At 35.2% G+C, this 18,082-nt stretch overlaps 1 protein-coding gene across 2 annotated transcripts in view; it reads left to right on the top strand.

Moving 5' to 3' along the window:
• The window catches only part of VAPA (VAMP associated protein A), a 47,317-nt gene extending 30,292 nt beyond the window's left edge, over positions 1–17,025 (top strand). Inside the window, exons 5-7 of one of the 2 annotated variants that reach the window (XM_045527227.1) lie at positions 6,118–6,252; positions 12,871–13,044; positions 16,259–17,025. In XM_045527227.1, coding sequence (XP_045383183.1) covers positions 6,118–6,252; positions 12,871–13,044; positions 16,259–16,417 — 468 coding nt within the window. In that variant the 3' untranslated portion in view covers positions 16,418–17,025. The remainder of the gene's footprint in view (positions 1–6,117; positions 6,253–12,870; positions 13,045–16,258) is intronic. The other variant, XM_045527228.1, reaches the window with a different exon arrangement.
• The last annotated feature ends 1,057 nt before the right edge of the window (positions 17,026–18,082 follow it).

The raw sequence follows: 18,082 nt of genomic DNA, 5'->3' as shown, positions 1-18,082 counted from the left end.
GTTCTGTTTTTGGCCTTGGGGGGGTGTATGTGCAGTGGCTGTTACAAAAGACTATGACACAAGGCTGTCACATAAGACTCAGTGCTTATTTAAGTTAAAAAAAACTTCTTATGCTTTTTTTTTGTTTTATAACATTTTGTTTGTCCAAGAAGAAGGAAATACTCTAGGTCCAAGCTGCATGTTGGAGAAGAATCATTTGATTCTACTGAGTTTTTGCCACTTAAACCACTTCAATTTCTTTTTTAGAATGAGACGTGTATATAGTAAATATGTCTTATTTACATATAAATAAATTTGTATATAAGTAAAATGTAATAAATATATAATATAATATATACATATAATAAATATAAGAAAGAAAAGATTAAAAATTCTTTTGGGCAACTGTATACCAACAGTCTGGGTTTAAAAATTTTAATTTACATGGACAGTTTATTCCAGGTTTAGCTATTTCCAGGTATTTTGCTCACCTGTTTTTGGTCAAAATCCATCTAATTTTATTTTTTAGTGAATTTTATATTGCTTATTGATAGTGTGAAGCAAGTACAATTTGAGGGACTGAGGGATGTATTTTATATATATGTAGTTAAAAAATCAGTCTATGAATGTATAGAGTGGGTTGTAGTCACTTTCCTTTTTCCCCTTATGGATTGCAAATTTGAATCTTTTTCTGTGGTTGATAGGAGGGACTTAAATAAGATTTTTGTGTGTGTGACTTAATATATACACTAATATGGATAAATAGAATTGTTTGGTGCAATTTGATTGTAATCTGTTGTGACTCTTGCCTTGATCTGGAGGCCATTTGCTCTACTGAAAAGTAAACATGAGGCCAGGTGTGGTGGCTCATACCTGTACTTCCAGCACTTTGGGTGGCTGAGATGGATCCTTGAGGCCATGAGTTAAGACCAGCCTGGCAACATAGTAAGATCACATCTGTACAAAAAATTTTTAAAGAATTAGCCAGGCATGCTGGCACATTCCTGTAGTTCTGGCTACTCGGGAGGCTGAGGCAGGAGGATTGCTTGAGCCCAGGAGTTTGAGGTTGCTGCGAGCTATGATGATGTCACTGTACTCTAGCACTGGGACAGAGCAAGACCCTGTCTTAAAAGTAAACATGTAGATTAAATACATGGCCTTAATTATTGTGTTACTCTTTCAGGATAAACTGAAATGAAAAAGTCCCTGAATGGTAATTAGGTGTTGACCAAATTATTTATTGAATTTTAAAAGTGCCCTTTTAAAAACATTTTGAGGTATTTGCCCAAAACAAAAAATACTGATGCATATATTTTCATTGTGAAGCAAGGGTTAGATGGCATGTTTATGCTTCTCATTTGGAGTTTTCTTTCTCTTTTGCCTAGGTTGTCAGGAAGCTGATAGCTTTCATAGCTCTTATTATTGGAACCAAGAAAACATAACAGCACATTGTCTGGATTGACTTTTTTTAAAAATTGGATATTTTCTCACTTAGAATTTTATGTTATTTTTTACAATAATTGAATAAACGTAGATCTGGCTATCTTTCATCTGGGCTTCTATTTTGCTCTGGATAGCAGACTATTTGAGGTTATAATCTGAAAAGGGTTGGAGCCTAGGGATTTGATACTGCTGATTAAGAGCAGTTCTCACTGCTTTAAAAACCAAACTAGAAGTTGATGGAAATGATATGGCTACACTTGAGCCTAGCCATTTACCACCTCTTGGAGGAGAATAGCAGGTATGCCTTCCTATAGGTATAGCCCATAGTAATCCAAGAAAGCAGTTTTGGATGTGCTTTAGCGCTTGAACAATTACTGAATGGAGTTCCCAGAGTCCTACCCTGTGGAGCATTAGCAGAAGTAATTTGGGCCTGGAGCTTTTTCAGAGCAAGTATTATTAGTAACATAAAGGCCATTCAAGTAACTTCAAAGTACTTCAGAGAATATTTGACTCTGAGCCTTGATGAGCTAGCTGCAGAATGTAATTTTCACCAATTGAATTACTTGGATTTGTATATTAAATTGTAGGGAATATCTGCTAAAGGTGATTTTTTAAAAAGCATTTTATTTTGGAAAACTTTAAATACCTAGAAAAGTATATAGCAGTACAGTGAACCTCTGTGAGCCTATGACTAGCTTTAACAATTACCAGTTTGTGATTAATCTTATTATGTCTAAATCCCATTATTTCCCATCTCACATACTGTTTAAGGCAAATGCCAGATATCGTATAGTTTCATCTGTAATTATTTCAATATATATCTTTCAAAGTACTTTAAAAAAAGGATAAAAGTTTTAATGACAGTACCATTATTATGCCTTTAAAAATTTAATGTATCATTAATATCAAACTATCAGGCAGCATTCACATTTGTCTCACAAATGTCATTTAAGATTCTTTTTTTGCAGTTTGTTTGATTTGAGATCAAAATAAAGTCTAAATACTGCTACTAGGTGACATGTTTCTTAAATCTCTTAGTCTATAGGTTCCCTCTCTGTTTTGCTTTTGCAAATTGTTAAACTAGGTTTGCCTGTGGACTTTCCCATAGACTAGATTTTGCTCATTGCATCCTGTGGTGTCATTTAACTTTTTCTCTGTCCTTGGTATTTCCTATAATTAAAAGTTCTAGATGAGTTGTTCTCATCCAGGGACAATCGATTTGCTCTTCTAGAGGCATTGTCTGGAGACAGTTTTGGTTTTTATGACTGAGGGACGGAGAGGGGTGCTGCAGGCATGCATTTCTCTAGTGAGTGGAGGCAAGGATGCTGCTCACCTTTCTACAGTGCACAGGATGGACCCTACAATAAAGAATTATCTGGCCCAAAATGTTGTCAGTAAAGTTAAGATTGAGAAAATATGGCCTAGGTCCATTAATTCATTTATGATTGCATAATGGTGATATTCTGTCATTTCTACTTCATATGCTATTATAATACTTGTGTAAAGAGAAACTTGTTTTCATCTAATATTTGGTATTCAGTGATAGAGTTTATAAGGGCAGGATAAATGAGTCTCTCTTTAATTACAGGTTTTTAAAAAATTGCGTTGGTTCACAATCATCCCTCTGGTGATGTACAATCAATCTTCTTCCCTCCCTCCTTTCTTCCTTACTTTCTATATTGTTAGAGGTCGTGGATTTAAACATTTTGGTTCCAGCTCCTTGTTGTTATTATCATTATTGGTGCTCAGATTGCCTGGTAAGGCACCTCTTTGAGTTGGTTGAGTTTTTTTGGTTGAGTATTCTTTGGTAATTCCCTTGATGTTTAATATGGCAAGATTTTTCCAGGCCCAGACCTGGACTCAGCCATTTCTTCAAGAAGCTTTGGTACATTTCAGTGGGAGATGGTATTTCAGGACCACAATCTGTGCCCTGGGACAAGATTGATACTTAATTTTGTCAGAATTTCTTTTGATCAAGATTGGAGTCATTTGTCATTTGAAGGCACATCTTCAGATGCTGAAATTTTAATGATAAAATTATGTCAGCAGCATATAGGATGATATGGATTATTTTATTTCTTGTGGTAATGATTGCATTTTATGATTGGGATATGTTCTTGAAGATCTTGGATAATTCAAAACATGCAGAATCCAACACTGATCCTGAGAAGAATGGGCAGGGACTTCTGTGAACCAGCTGAAGTGGTGTTTCAGTGTAGCAATACAATAATGGCTTAGGATTTTCATGGCTCATTAGCCTTGCCATTATGATTATTGATGGATATTTTTAAGTGTTTAGAATTCACATTTCAAGTATTACACATAAAATGAGACTTTAAGATTTCATTATATCACTATTTCAAGTTTATATAATTCAAATGTGCAAAAGTTGTATCTATGCTATATATAAGCTAGAGGTGGCTTTAATTGATTGTGTATATTAAAAAGAAGAGAGGCTAAAACAGGGCTGTGTTTTCATAAGGCAGTATTTGCCAGTGTATTAAGTTGGAAAAGTTCTGTGGTCAAGTTAAGTTTGGAAAAATTCTGCAAATACTGTGTCTCCAAAGGAAATCCTGTTGCATATTTGCATAGTAAAGGCTCCAGTAAGACTTACAGTAAAGAAATAGGTTTAACCCAGCATTTCTTTTCTGTTTAATAGAACCTAAATTAACTTATGAAGTATCTGGTCTGAAAAATACACTTTTGGAAATGATGTTCTACTTAAATTCCTTCTTGTAGTATTACTACAAGTATTACTACTACAGATTCTACAAGAAATGTTAATTACTGAGAAATGTGTTTAAATTCAGTGCAACCTAGCACAGATCCAGTTCTGTTGTTAGTGGACTATGACAAGTAATCAATTTAATGTAGCCTCTTGTCCTTTATGGAAAATATGAAGCCTTTAAGTACCAAATCTGAAGTCTTTATGACAGTACAGAATATATAGGAAAGTTTTTGTTTCTTTGTTTATAATACCAAGAATGAAACCTTTTCTGTCTATGTAAAAGTACTTACAGAACACCTCTTTCTTAAATACTGCATTCACATGTTGATGACTCTGTTGATAATTGTATCTTGCTATTTCCAGGTCAGCGTTGTCTGTAGGTGAAGTTGATAAAACTGCTTAAAAATCATAGTATCTTTGACACATTTGTTTCTTTCTAGCATCCATAGATAAAATTACTTAATATCCCCATTCTGTATGTTTATCTTAGATTTACTTAAACAAAATTCAGGTTAGTTTTTAATTGAGTTGCTGGTGACAACTTAAGGTTTAACATACAACTTTCTATCCTTTCCTTTTCCCTTTCCCCTTCTTTTCTTTTTCTTTCTCCCCTCCCTGTTTTTTTTTTTTTTTTTTGTAAAGAGACAAGGTCTCCTTATGTTGCTAAAGATGGTCTCAAACTCTTGGGCTCAGCGGATCCTCCTGTCTCAGCCTCCTGAGTGGCTGGGACTACAGGTGTATGCTAACACACCTGCCTTTTAAATGATTTTTTTTTCTTTCTTTTGAAGAAAAAATTTTTAGATGTCTTTCAGTTCATCAGTGGCCCATAGCATCTTTCTTTGAGTTGTTTTGAGTATGGAGAGCCATTCAGCATGTTCCCTGTATTGTTGGTAGCTGGAGGTGAATGATACTGAAGTGCTGTTACAAAAAATGAAGTTGTCTGTATGATTAGTTCTGATTAGGCATTGTCAACTCTATTATGAAATACCTAATGTCCAATTAGTGGTAGTGGTTTTTTTTTTTTTAGGACTGAATTGTGTTGTTATTTTTGATGTTTTATGACCTATTCAGTTCTTTGTGTTCAATTCTAAAAAAATTTTGAGGCCTTAACTCTATTTGACGTTTTCCAAATTTCTTAAATGTATCACATTTCATTAATGTCTTTCTTCTAACATCTGATGGTGACATGTTTTCTAGGAAATAATACTGATTTGTTTAAGATGGAAGGGCTGTAAAGAACAGGGATTTCAGGGGTCTTATAAAGACTTTTGATAATGTACATTGTTTTCTTTTAGAGATAAAGGAACAGATGGGATATCAATAAGTATTATTGTGAAGTCTTCCTATTTTTACCAGTATTATTTTTACCTCTATTAAAGGAAGTTCAGAAGATAGGAAGATAGGAAGAGAACTATGTAGTTACTATGAAGTTACTAGCCAGAATGTCATGAGTCTTTAAGTTTGTTTATTGGCCTGGGGGTCGTGTGTGAGTGTGTATATATGTATGTGTGTATTGGGCAGGGAGTTATTAAAAATGTTCAGATTAAGTGTTATCAAAGGTAAGAAAACATGAAAGTGTACTTGTTCAGATAGTGACAAGTATTAATTAGTAAAAAAAAAATTAAGAGCCACAAAGTTAGAGTTAGAGGGTATTCATTTTAGGAAAACATAAGACTAGCATAAATTTAATAAAGTTATAAAGTATGTACATTTAATAAGTGAACATAATGCAAGTAGATCATAGCTAATTTTGTTTGGAAAACAATATAAAAAGGTAGTTCCAAAACTTTTGTACTTTCTGCTTTAACATAGATGTTATTAGTATTGTTTCTTATGCATAACACATTTTTATAGAGTACGTGAATATTTTAGAGCCTAATGCTTTCTGTGTCAGTCATTCCCCATATCATGCAGGAGAAATAAGAATTTGGTGCAAATCTGAGAATATGTTTCCCATGCCATCTCAGGGTATAACTCCACCAGGGATTGCTCCGACTGCCACTGCAATGAGCAGCATCAACAACACAATTGCAACATCTGCCAGTTATCACACGAAGAATGACCCCAGGGGACTCAATGTGTTCAAACAGGAGAAGCAGAAGGTTTGTTTTAGGGAGCTAACATACATAGGAATTTATCAGTGTTAATGATTAAGTTAGCAGATAAAGTGGTATTGTGAGTATGTTATATGGAGTAGATAGAATTGAGTTTTTCAACTATGCTTAAAATTACAGCAGAACCACAAAGCTCTTAAAAACTAAGCACACAAACTCTACTGTTCTAAAAAATATATGTTCAGACCTTAATAAAATCTCAGTAGTGAGCAGAATTAATGTAAGTGTGAACCGTGTAATGAAGTTGGTATAAGTTTTCCTGTGACTGATATTTGGGGAACATACTCTTAGAGAAAAGGGAGTATATGAAGCTTATTTGAATAGGATAGCAAGTATAGCAATAAAGGTTGGAGCTGGCAAACATTGCTATTCAGGCAAGTATTTGTGTTTATACAAAAAAAGAGAAATGGAATTACTACTTTATATTTTGTCATCAAATACAAATGTTGTAACCTCCCCATAACTGTCATTGTTGCTTATTTACATTGGTGCCCCATGTAGGAGAATTAAAATCCTAAAAACCATAGGCCATAATTTAACGTACTAGTGTGGTTGTGTGTGTGTGGGTACACACTTAACAGTCACTCAGGTAAAATGACAGCACATAAATAAGACAACAGTTACTTTTTGGTGGTATGATGGGTGTTTTATGATTGCCTTTAACGTTTCTCCCTTACTGGAAACTTCTGGAACCCCACGGTTTTAACAGGTTGCTTATATTTTGATTTGGCTATGCAGAGGGTATATATGCTAAGGCTTTAAAAAAAATAGGATCCTTTGTCTAAATGTCTAATGGTTTTGTGATTTGGAGGTATTTACTTCTGGGAATCATGGTTTTAGAGAAACAGTAAATTGGTTGTTGAGAGTGCAAAAAAAAATCTTCAGATAACTTTGTTATTCAAATACTGTATTAACTCACAGGTTAAGACCTTAATTCTGCCTCTGACAGTTCGTGCCAAAACTCTTGGTTTTAGCTGCTTTGTGTACATTTTACATCCCTTACTCATAATAGTTCTAAGAATGTAGTCCTGTGTTTATGTCCTTCAGCCCCTTTGTTCTCCCCAAGGCTTTATTGCACACATGTACTCTGTCTTATATTTTACCTTTCCCCTTTTATTTCTAATCCCTAGCTCCCTCTTTTTCTAATTACCCCCAATAGAAGTATTAGGTCATTAAATATGAAATGTCTGATTTTGAATCAAAAGTTTAGTTTATTATACCTCAAACAATAAGCAGTACAATTAATCAAAGTATGTGCCTAAACTATAGACACAGTTTTGCCGTCTTAACGGTAGGTTATGCCAGCAGCGAAGAAGCGTGGATAGCGAGTGGCGATGAAATCGTGAAAGGCGTTTTTCACAGTTTGTTGAGAACTGAATATTTTTCCTCTCAAGAAGTAGTCTAAAGCCTGGAAGAATTGGTAGTTACTTGGTGCAAGGTCTGGTGAATACAGTGGATGACAGAGACTTTCCATGTCCAGCTTTTGTAGTTTGAGCAGCATTGTTTTTTGCAACATGTGGTCTTGCAAGAGGATTGGCCTGTCTCTATTAACCAGTCTCAGCTGTTTAATCTCAAACATCTTTATCATTTCATCTGGTTGGTTGCAGTAGACATCTGCTGTAATCGATTGACCAGGTTTCATAAAGCTGTAGTGGAAATACCAGCACTGGACCACCAAACAGACACCATTAGCTTTTTTTGATGACTGTTTGATTTTGGACTGTGTTTCAGCACTTCATCTTTATCCAACCATTGTGCCGAACACTTGTGATTGTCCAAAAGAATCCCTTTTTGGTCACTCGTAACAATAATATGGTGTAGAAATGGTCCCTTTTTCATCACGTGTAACAATATGGTGTAGAAATGGTTTGCCTTTATGTCATAACAGCAAAGAAAGGCAAGCTTCAAGATGGTTTCTCTTCTGATGCTCATTTAATTCATGCGGTAACCATCTATCCAGCTTCATCTGGCCCATTTGTTTCAAATGGTCCAATATTGTTGGAATAGTAACATCAAATGTTGCTGCGAATTCATGTGTAGGTTGTGATGGATTCACTTCCACTATAGCTTTCAGCTCATCATTATCCGCCTTGGTCTCAGGTCACCCACGTGGCTCATTTTCAAGATCAAAATCACTAGACTAGAACTTCTCAAACCATTGACATACTGTGCACTCATTAGCCACATCCTTCCCAAACACATCATTGATATTTCAAGCTGTCTGCGCTGCATTGGTTCCATGATGGAACTCACATGCGAAAATAACATGAATTTTTGACTTATTCATGGTTTCACAAAAATTGCTCTTTAAAAAAAATGTTGAAAGATAACCACAAGCCAAAATGTGTGTTTGAAAGAATGAAGGTGTACCTTCACAGTAAAAAAAAAAAAAAAAAAAAGTGTCAAAGTGAAATGTCAGAGATAGCAGCTGTCAGACTTGGTACTTAAGGAAATCGAACATTCCTTACTTAATAACCTAATGCTTGAAATATTAGAATTGAAGTTCTTAAGGTTGTTAAAAAGAAATTGATGAGTATAGTCATGTATTGTTTAAGAACAGGAATATGTTCTGAGAAGTGTGTTAGGCAATTCGGTAGTTGTGTGAGCATCAGAGTGCACTTACACAAACCTAGACGGTATAGCCTACTACACACCTAGGCTATATGGTGTGACCTATTGATCCTAGGCTACAAATTTGTATAGCATGCTACTGTCCTGAATACTGTAGGCATTTCTAACACAATGGTAAGTATTTGTGTATCCATACATATGCAAACATTGAAAAGATACTGTAGAAATACCATTTAAAAGAAAAAATGGAAGACCTCATAGGGCACTTACTATGAATGGGGCTTGCAGGACTAGAAGTTGCTCTTGGGTAAGTCAGTGAGTGAATGATGAGTGAATGTGAAGGCCTAGGACATTACTGTACACTACTGTAGGCTTTATAAACACTACGCTTAGGCCAAACTAAATTTACAGAATATTTTTTTCTTCAATACTAAGTTAACCATAGCTTTTTGTGACTTTTAAACTTTATAGAAGTTTCGATTTTTAAACTTTTTGACTCTTATAAACACTTAGCTTTTAAAATGCAAACACATTGTACAGTTGTATAAAACTATTTTCTTTCTTTATATCCTTATTCTATAAGCTTTTTTCTATTTTTAAATTTTTTATTTTTATTTTTGTTGTTAAAAATCAAGACACAAACACACACATGAGCCTACACAGGGTAAGGATCATTGCTATCACTGTCTTCCACATCCCATCCCATTGGAAGGTCTTCAGGGGCAGTAACACATGGAGCTGTTATCTCCTGTGACAACAATGCCTTCATCTGGAACACCTCCTGAAGGACCTGCCTCAGGTTGTTTTCACAGGGTTTTTTTTTTAAACATAAGTAGAAGGACTACACTCTAAAATAACAGTAGAAGGTATAGCGTAGTAAATACATAAAACTTTTAAGTCATTTGTTATCATTAAGTATTATGTACAATACATGATTGTGTGTGCTAGACTTTTATATGACTGGCAGCACAGATTTGTTTATACCAGCATCAGGACAAACACGTGAGTAGTGTACATTGTAGTACATACGACACTGTGGTGGCTAGCTAAGATGTCTCTAGGTGATAGGAATTTTTCAGCTCCGTTATTGGGTGGAACCGCTGTCACATGTGTGGTGTGTTGTTGATCAAAACATTCTACAGGGCATGACTGTAGAACTCATAGATGGAGAGGAATACTGCACATAGCCTAAATAATAAAAAATAGTGGAAATTGTACAAGATAGGGTATAAAGTCTTGTTATAATTGATACATAGCCTTGACCTTTCTGTTTATTCTGAGTTGAAGTGTGAAATATAATGTTAATGTAATGTTACTATTCATCAGTGTACTAAGAATCACAGCATGTTGAATCCCTCTAGTTTGCTTGTTTCATGGTTCTCAGAACAACCAGTCTTCTCTTTCCGGACCAGTCTTAAGCAGCCTTCAAGAAACAAGCTGTTCTCCTGGTGTCAGACCTCACTAATGGAACTCCTGAATGGAAGCATACACTTAAAGTCACACCTGCTTGGTGTTTTCCATCAGGCTCTACAGATTGTCACCACAGGGATGACTCAGCCTCTCCCCCTCATGTTTTTAACTCCCAACTAAGTTAGGTTATATATGCTTATACTTTAAATATACATAAATAAATTAGATTTCTTTGCATCTTCTATGTATGTTGACTGGTTTGTAGTGGGCCTAAATAGTACGCAGTCTAACTGTATTCTGTGTAACTTGTTTCATGACTTACTTGGTTCACTTTTGAAGTGTGTTTAAGTTAAGCTTTGCTATATTCTTTGCATTTCTAGTCTTATATTTATGCTCCACAAATTGGTTATGATATACTTTCTACTTTTTGTTATAAAAGCAATATAACATTAAGAAGCATTTCAGTGAAAAAGAAGACTCTAATTCTACCACCATAAGATACTCATTGATGTATTTTTTAAAATTTGAAAGAATGGGAAGCTCCTCATCAATTATTTAACAAACGTGAAATGTTTAATTTTGGTAAGGCACAGAATAGAATATTTAACAATATATTGTGTCATTTGAAAAGATAAAAGACATGCATATAAGTGAATAAAGCAAGGTAATATGCTGATTTTATAAAATGTGCATATGAAAAATATTGGAAGATAACATAAATAGTAGTTGGTTGATAAGATTATGGGAGATGATTTTTCTCTCCTCCCCTCATGGTTTTAAATTTTCTGGAATTTCAAGAATTTATTTAAAATAAAAATCCAGTTGTGAAGAGCTTGATGCTATTTTAATTTTTTTGTCTTCACTGTTGGCCCCATGTATATTCTCTTAATTTTTTAGTCATCTTTCTGGTATGAGTATATTTTTTCCCAATTCTTAACCAAAACCTAAAGATTCTTCATTTGCCATATTGTTGACTATTGCCTCCTCCTTTACAGAGGAAGGTAGCAGGCCACCCTCATTATTGGAAGTTGGACTTGTGCTAGGATGGAATTTGAACACACTTGGAAAATCATTTTGAAATTAGTTGTGATTAGTTTAAGGAAAAGAGCGGGAAAGAATACTGGTAGAGAGCAAAATATATCTGAAACATTTTTAATAATACAGGTGGAATTGGGTGGTGGTGGGAGAGATTAGGGTGAAGAGCAAGATAGCTGCCAAAAGAAGAACTCAGTAGGAATTAAAGTAGGTTTCTTAAAAACCTTTCTCAACTGTGAAGCCTGAAGAAAAATGGAAAAATCTGCTGACAGATCAAATATATAGTGTTGTACATTAGAACCTCATTATAGCTTTTAAGTTTTAATGGATTAGTCAGTTTTTACATGGATTAAGGCATACTGATCAAATTAGATCCCGTTCATAAGAAATACTGGTTGTATCCTTTTTGAACAAACTATTAATATTTATACTTACTATAAATTTGGCAGCTGAGATGGTGGTCAGGTGTGCAGCCTCTAATAAACCTGAGTATTGTGGAATGCCATAGTGTTGATTTTGTAAATGTCTTTGTCATATCTGAATAAAGCAGGTTTGTCTTCATCTAAAAATTTTTTTTAACAAGAATTAAAATGAAAAAGAAGACTTATTACACTAATACTGGTGTGTGATCATAAATGATGGTAGGATGAAGGATGTTGGGGCACTTCAGACCATAGGCTCAGAAATACTTGGGTACTGCTATAGGTATTTATCTTCAGGGCTTTACCACTAGTTTCAAATGGTGTTATGTGTTGGTAAGAATTAAGGTCTTGGGGCTCATAGTCTTAAAAGTGTCTTAAGTACTATCTTGATCCTGAATCACATGAATGAAAGCAAACAGTGTTACTAATGATTTGAAACAATCATTTATGTTTGATCATAAACTTCCTTGAAGGAATCATTTATGGTCAAGATCATAAACTTAACATCCCTCTTTTTTTGCAATGATGCGTTTATTATCTCCTTTTCAATATTTATATTATTTATTCCCATTAATAGAAGTTAGATTTTCCTTTGAATGTTTTTTCTTGAGGTAGTTCCTGATTTCATTGGAATGATTACGATACTATCCCCCTGCCCCCCCACCCCCTAGAGCCTCATTTGAATTGCAGAATCAGAGCACTGAAAATGACCTTCATATTTGGATTTTGGTTGGTGTCAGTCATTCTGTGTACTTCCACTGAATAACTACTTTTGACCAAAGTGCTGGGTTTAGGGGTAAATACAAAGAGAAATGGCTCTTGCTCTCCCAGCCTTTGAAGTATTATAGGAAAGAATTTCAAAAATACATTATTATGATATATGATAAGTGCTATGGTAGAGGTAAGTGCCAGGGGTTATGGGAGTAGAGGAGGGGGAGTGGGTTGCTTATTTTGACTTAATGAACTGCTGACATTTACTGATTAGTTCTATAAAAATTAATTCACATTTGGTATTTTTAAAAAAATTCTTATTAATGAAATTGAAAATAGAACTTTTCATTTAAAGAATATTTTTGAAAAGAAAGATGTAGAATTTACGTTTTTATTTGTTTAAAACCTGTAAAGAGACTTGATGTGTTTAAAAATTCCCAATATCTTTGTAATACAGAATGATATGGAACCTAGCAAAGCTGTTCCGCTGAATGCATCTAAACAAGATGGACCCATGCCAAAACCGCACAGTGTTTCACTCAATGATACCGAAACAAGGAAACTAATGGAAGAGTGTAAAAGACTTCAGGGAGAAATGATGAAGCTATCAGAAGAAAATCGACACCTGAGAGTAAGTTCTGTTGGTTGAAAATAAGTTGATTGAAATGAAGGTATTAGGAAATATATTATTAGGCCATTTTAGTGATCAGTTTTAAAATTTATCCCATATCCATTCTTTTTCCTTTTCCCCTATTTGATTATGTCCTGGCCTTTTGTCCACAATGCCACCCTCTTTTATAATAATCTTAGTATGGCTTTTCATTGCCTGCAAGTTTCTTTCCTTGGCAGACATCCTAGTCATTTGTGATCTGGCCTGTGGCATTGCCAGCTTCCTCTTGTTTCTAGTGTCCTGCATTCTGTGCCCCAGTCGTACTGAACTGTCCCATGCCATAGCCACTAGTCATCTGAGGCTGTTGAGCACTTGAAATGTGGTTTGTTCAAATTGAGATGTGCTATGAGTGTAAAGTACACACTGATGCTGAAGACTTAGTACAACGAAAGATAAAATCTCTTTTTTGTATTGTTATATATTGAAGTAATATTTTGGATATATTGAGTTGAATAGAATATATTATTAAAATTAGTTTTACCATTTTTTTAGTCTTTTTAATATGCTATTAGAAAATTAGAAATTACACATATGTGGCTCATATTATATTTGTGTTGGACAGCATTGGGCTCGAGTATCCTAGAGACGCCTGCCTCTCTATTATCACCACTGTTGCTGTAGTGGAGGCTCCTCTCTATTCCTAGAATGCCCTGAAAATGCCCTGAAATCCTGTTCCTACTCACACGGCACATATATACACACAGACATTTACCTTTTGGTACTCAGTTCTTGTACTCTTTTCTTGGACCCTCTTTCCTCAAAAAGAAAAGAAAAATTGTTTTGAACTATTGTTTCCTTTATGTTTCCACTGTACTGATTTCATCTTACTGCTCTTATTTGTTAGAGGTCTTTCTCCCCCTAGTGGGCAGTAATTTCCTTGGGGGCAACGACTGTTTTGTTTATGTTTGTATTCACTTCACGTGTATGTAGTGGTCATATATATATATATTTGATTGGATTAGTGGACTGGTGAGGGAGGACTGGTTTGAATATGTGTGGAGTTTATGAACAATTTGCCTTTGACAAGTAATTCCTTGTTTCAAGACCTGAATACCTATAACTTGCTTTATAGGCTTTGTTTGAAGCGTTTTCGCATCATAGTAGATGATACAAAAATGTAACTTAAGCTAAACATGGGAGTTAATCTACATTTGATTATTCCTTCTGTCAAGTGTATGTAGGAACTACGTTCTGAATCAAGGCACTATATGTCAGGTTGATCTGTGAACTCCTTTTCACTGAAACACTTTGAATTGAATTTTTGTAACTGTCTCTTCATATTCCATAGTAGCCCCTCGAGAGGACCCTGCCTTCAGCACCTGTCTGGATAGTGGAAAGAATGTCTTTATTGCACATGCATGCAGCATGAAGTTTTTAGGATGCTGTTACTTTATCTGCCATGACTTCCACAGTTCTTTGATGAAAGATACGCTCCTTAGGATGCTCAACTGATTTATTAAAAAAGCCACTGTTTATCTCTTGGCAGGGAGGGGAGAAGTGGAAACTATAGGAATGACATAGGTGGGGCAGGGCTGAAAAATAGGAAGAGTGAACAGGGAAGTAGGTGAGTGAGACTTCATTCCTGGTCTCTACTCTTTATATGCTGATGTTTTATATGAGATTTTATTTGAAAGATGATTCTGCTGTTTAAAAAATAAGACACGAGGACCTTAAAACCACTGGCTTACAGAATTAATCTCAGGCCCATTATAATTTGTTGCCAGATTAACTTTCTTGCTCATGGCTGATCACTACCCCCTTTTAATTCCTCTGGCCTGTGGTTCTTAATCCAGACTGTACATCTGAATTACCTCGTGAGCTTTTTAACAATATGGATGACCAGGCCCTCCCAGACCTAGTGAATCAGAATCACTAGGAGTACTTTTAAAGTTCTTCAGGTGTTTGTGATGTATAGCTGGAACTAAGGATCAGTGTTCTTTTTACACAGGACTATTTAACATGAGACCCAAAAACCCAACTGTAGAAAATCCAATAATGCAAATAAAACTGTGCCATCAGTTGTACTCTTTTATTTATAAGCACAGTAGAGGAATCATGTGAAAAAATAAAAATGAACTTGCACTGAGGAAGTAAAAATCTGTCCTGCCATTCATCAGGTTGTATAACAGACACAGATAAAGCCAGCTACATAGTTAACAGGCATCAGTAGTTTTCCAAGGTCATACTGCACACAGTGTCATAACAGCCTCCTGCCTTAAGTGACTACTGCTTCCTTATGAGAAACCTTGTCTCCTAAAAACAGACTGTTGAGAAACTTTGCTGTGTAAAACCGTATCAGTAAGAAGGTAGCAGCCTACTTTTGCCTGGAGTCGCTTTGATACAGAGAAGCAGCCTCAGTTTCCAGTGCAGGTGGCAGAGCTTCAGATAAGAGGTTCTGGAATACAGTGTTCCTCATCTGTCTCAATTTGAAGTGTCTGAACAAGCAGTATTCTGTGTCTGCTTTGCAATCTAGACTGGATGCGTGGATGCTTTTAAACACAACCTTTTCTGCTTTGCTTTGAGTATGTCAGAGCACGGCGTTATTTAAATTACGCCCTGAACTTTCCCCTTTCCTCGAATTTTATAATACCCTATCTCCTTCCTTCAGCAAGACGCTTCTGCTGGTGTGCCTTCCCTAGTTGCAATGAGTCAGTAAGCCTAATCGGCAGAGTCTAGGTTGGTTCCTGGTAATCTTTGACATATTGGGCTAGGAGACGTATGACCAACTTTAAATACTATGGGCCACCTTGGAAGTAAGCGTATGCACAAAACTCTTCTTTAATTGTATTAATTTTAGTGGGATTTTTTTTTCTTTCTGTGTAAATACAGCATATCTGATTTTTGTTTTTTAGGAATATATTTCTCAGCTCCAGCTTTAAAATCAGTTATTGGGGTATAATTTACATCTCATGGAGACACCCATTGTGAGTGTACAATTCAGTGATTTTTAGCAAGTTATAGAATTGTGCAAACATCACTACAGCCCAGTTTTAGAATATTATCACCCGAGAAAGTTTCCTTGTGTGGTTAGTAGTTAATTCCTGTTCCTGTCCCCAGCTGTAGGCAACCACTGATGTGCTTTTTGTCTCTCTAGATTTTTAGCTCCAGTAGTCTCATTGTGTGCTTCTTTGTTTTTAAAAACCTCTTGTGTGTGTGTGTTGTGTTTTTTTTCTAGGATGAAGGTTTAAGGCTCAGAAAGGTAGCACATTCGGATAAACCTGGATCAACCTCAGCTGCATCCTTCAGAGATAATGTCACCAGTCCTCTTCCTTCACTTCTTGTTGTAATTGCAGCCATTTTCATTGGATTCTTTCTAGGGAAATTCATCTTGTAGAGTGAAGCATGCAGAGTGCTATTTCTTTTTTTTTTCTCTTGACCAGAAAAAGATTTGTTTACCTACCATTTCATTGGTAGTATGGCCCGCAGTGACCATTTTTTTGTGTGTACAGCGTCATATAGGCTTTGCCTTTAATGATCTCTCACGGTTAGAAAACACAATAAAAACAAACTGTTCGGCTACTGGACAAATTGTATATTACCAGATCATCACTAGCAGATGTCAGTTGCACATTCAGTCCTTTATGAAATTCATAAATAAAGAATTGTTCTTTCTTTGTGGTTTTAATAAGAGTTCAAGAATTGTTCAGAGTCTTGTAAATGTTATTTTAATAATCCCTTTAAATTTTATCTGTTGCTGTTACCTCTTGAAATATGATTTATTTAGATTGCTAATCCCACTCATTCAGGAAATGCCAAGAGGTTATTCTGTGGGGAAATGGTGCCTCTTACAGTGTAAATTTTCTCCTTTACCTTTGCTAATATCATGGCAGAATTTTTCTTATCCCTTGTGAGGCAGTTGTTGACTGAGTTTTTCATCCTTACAATCCTGTCCCATGGTATTTAACATAAAAAAAAATAAAACTGTTAACAGATTCTTGCTCGGTAGCTTGTCTGTGTCTGTCGTGTCATTAGCGGGGGTTTCACGGAGTCCACTGTATGGTGATTTTAAATTTATAATGCATCATTTTCTCTCACATTGAAGCCATTAGGATATTACAGTATTTGCAATTAAAAGTTCCCATTCTATTAAGGAAAGCAATTGATTAAACTTTAAGCCACTTTTGGTATTTTGGAAAATTATAAATCAGTTTGCTTTCAACATAATAGAAACTAAGCAAATGCTATAAGAATAGAAGTGCTGTAATTTCAGTGAGTTTATATGTATGACATGGCTATATTGCATCCGATTTACCCCATTCTTTATCAGGTTCTTTTCGTATCTTCCCAAGGAAGACTTACCTCTCCTTGGGATTAAAGTACTTTTTAACCAGCCTAATAATTATTATTACTTTGTAATAATAATAATTTTACAGTAATAATTAAAATTAGATGTTTTTTCCTGCCCAATTTGACACCCATATTTCCATTATGGAAATTTGGTATTACTGAGCAAGACTTGGAAATTTTCTCTGAAAAATGGCTTTATCTTTTGCAAATCTATCTGTTAACCGTGTGAAATACATTTTCAGTATAAATATGCATTATGGGGTCTGATACTTTCCTGCACTTAGTCTTATGTCTTCATTTATTTTATTGACACTAGGATAGGAAATTTTGGAACCAGAGAAAATAGATTCAGTTGTCAACTGTGTACAATCTAATACAAGTGAATTTTGATTCTTAAAAGTAGGTGTTGGCCGTTTTGTAAAAGATGTACTCTACCTGAAAGGGAAATTGGATTTTGAGACTTGATGTGGTGCAGTCAAGTATGTTAGGCCCAGGTCTGTGTACACATTTTATAAAAGAGTGAAATGTTCTAAAGTATTTTTGTTGCCTTTTCATTTCAACTGTTTTGAATTTGTCAAATCAACATGTATTGTGTTACTGTGTGCTATGATATCTTTTATAAAACCTCTTGCTTGTGTGCAAAAGTTACTAAAAACCGACACAAGTAATGCCTAGCCATTACTAGCATGCTACTGCAGGTAGTACTTCATTG

This window comes from Lemur catta, chromosome 16 (genome assembly GCF_020740605.2).
Source record: "Lemur catta isolate mLemCat1 chromosome 16, mLemCat1.pri, whole genome shotgun sequence".
In the NCBI taxonomy this organism is placed as follows: Eukaryota; Metazoa; Chordata; class Mammalia; order Primates; family Lemuridae; genus Lemur; species Lemur catta.
The sequence above is the reverse complement of the archived record's forward strand: the minus strand, read 5'-3'. Positions and strand labels throughout refer to the sequence as shown.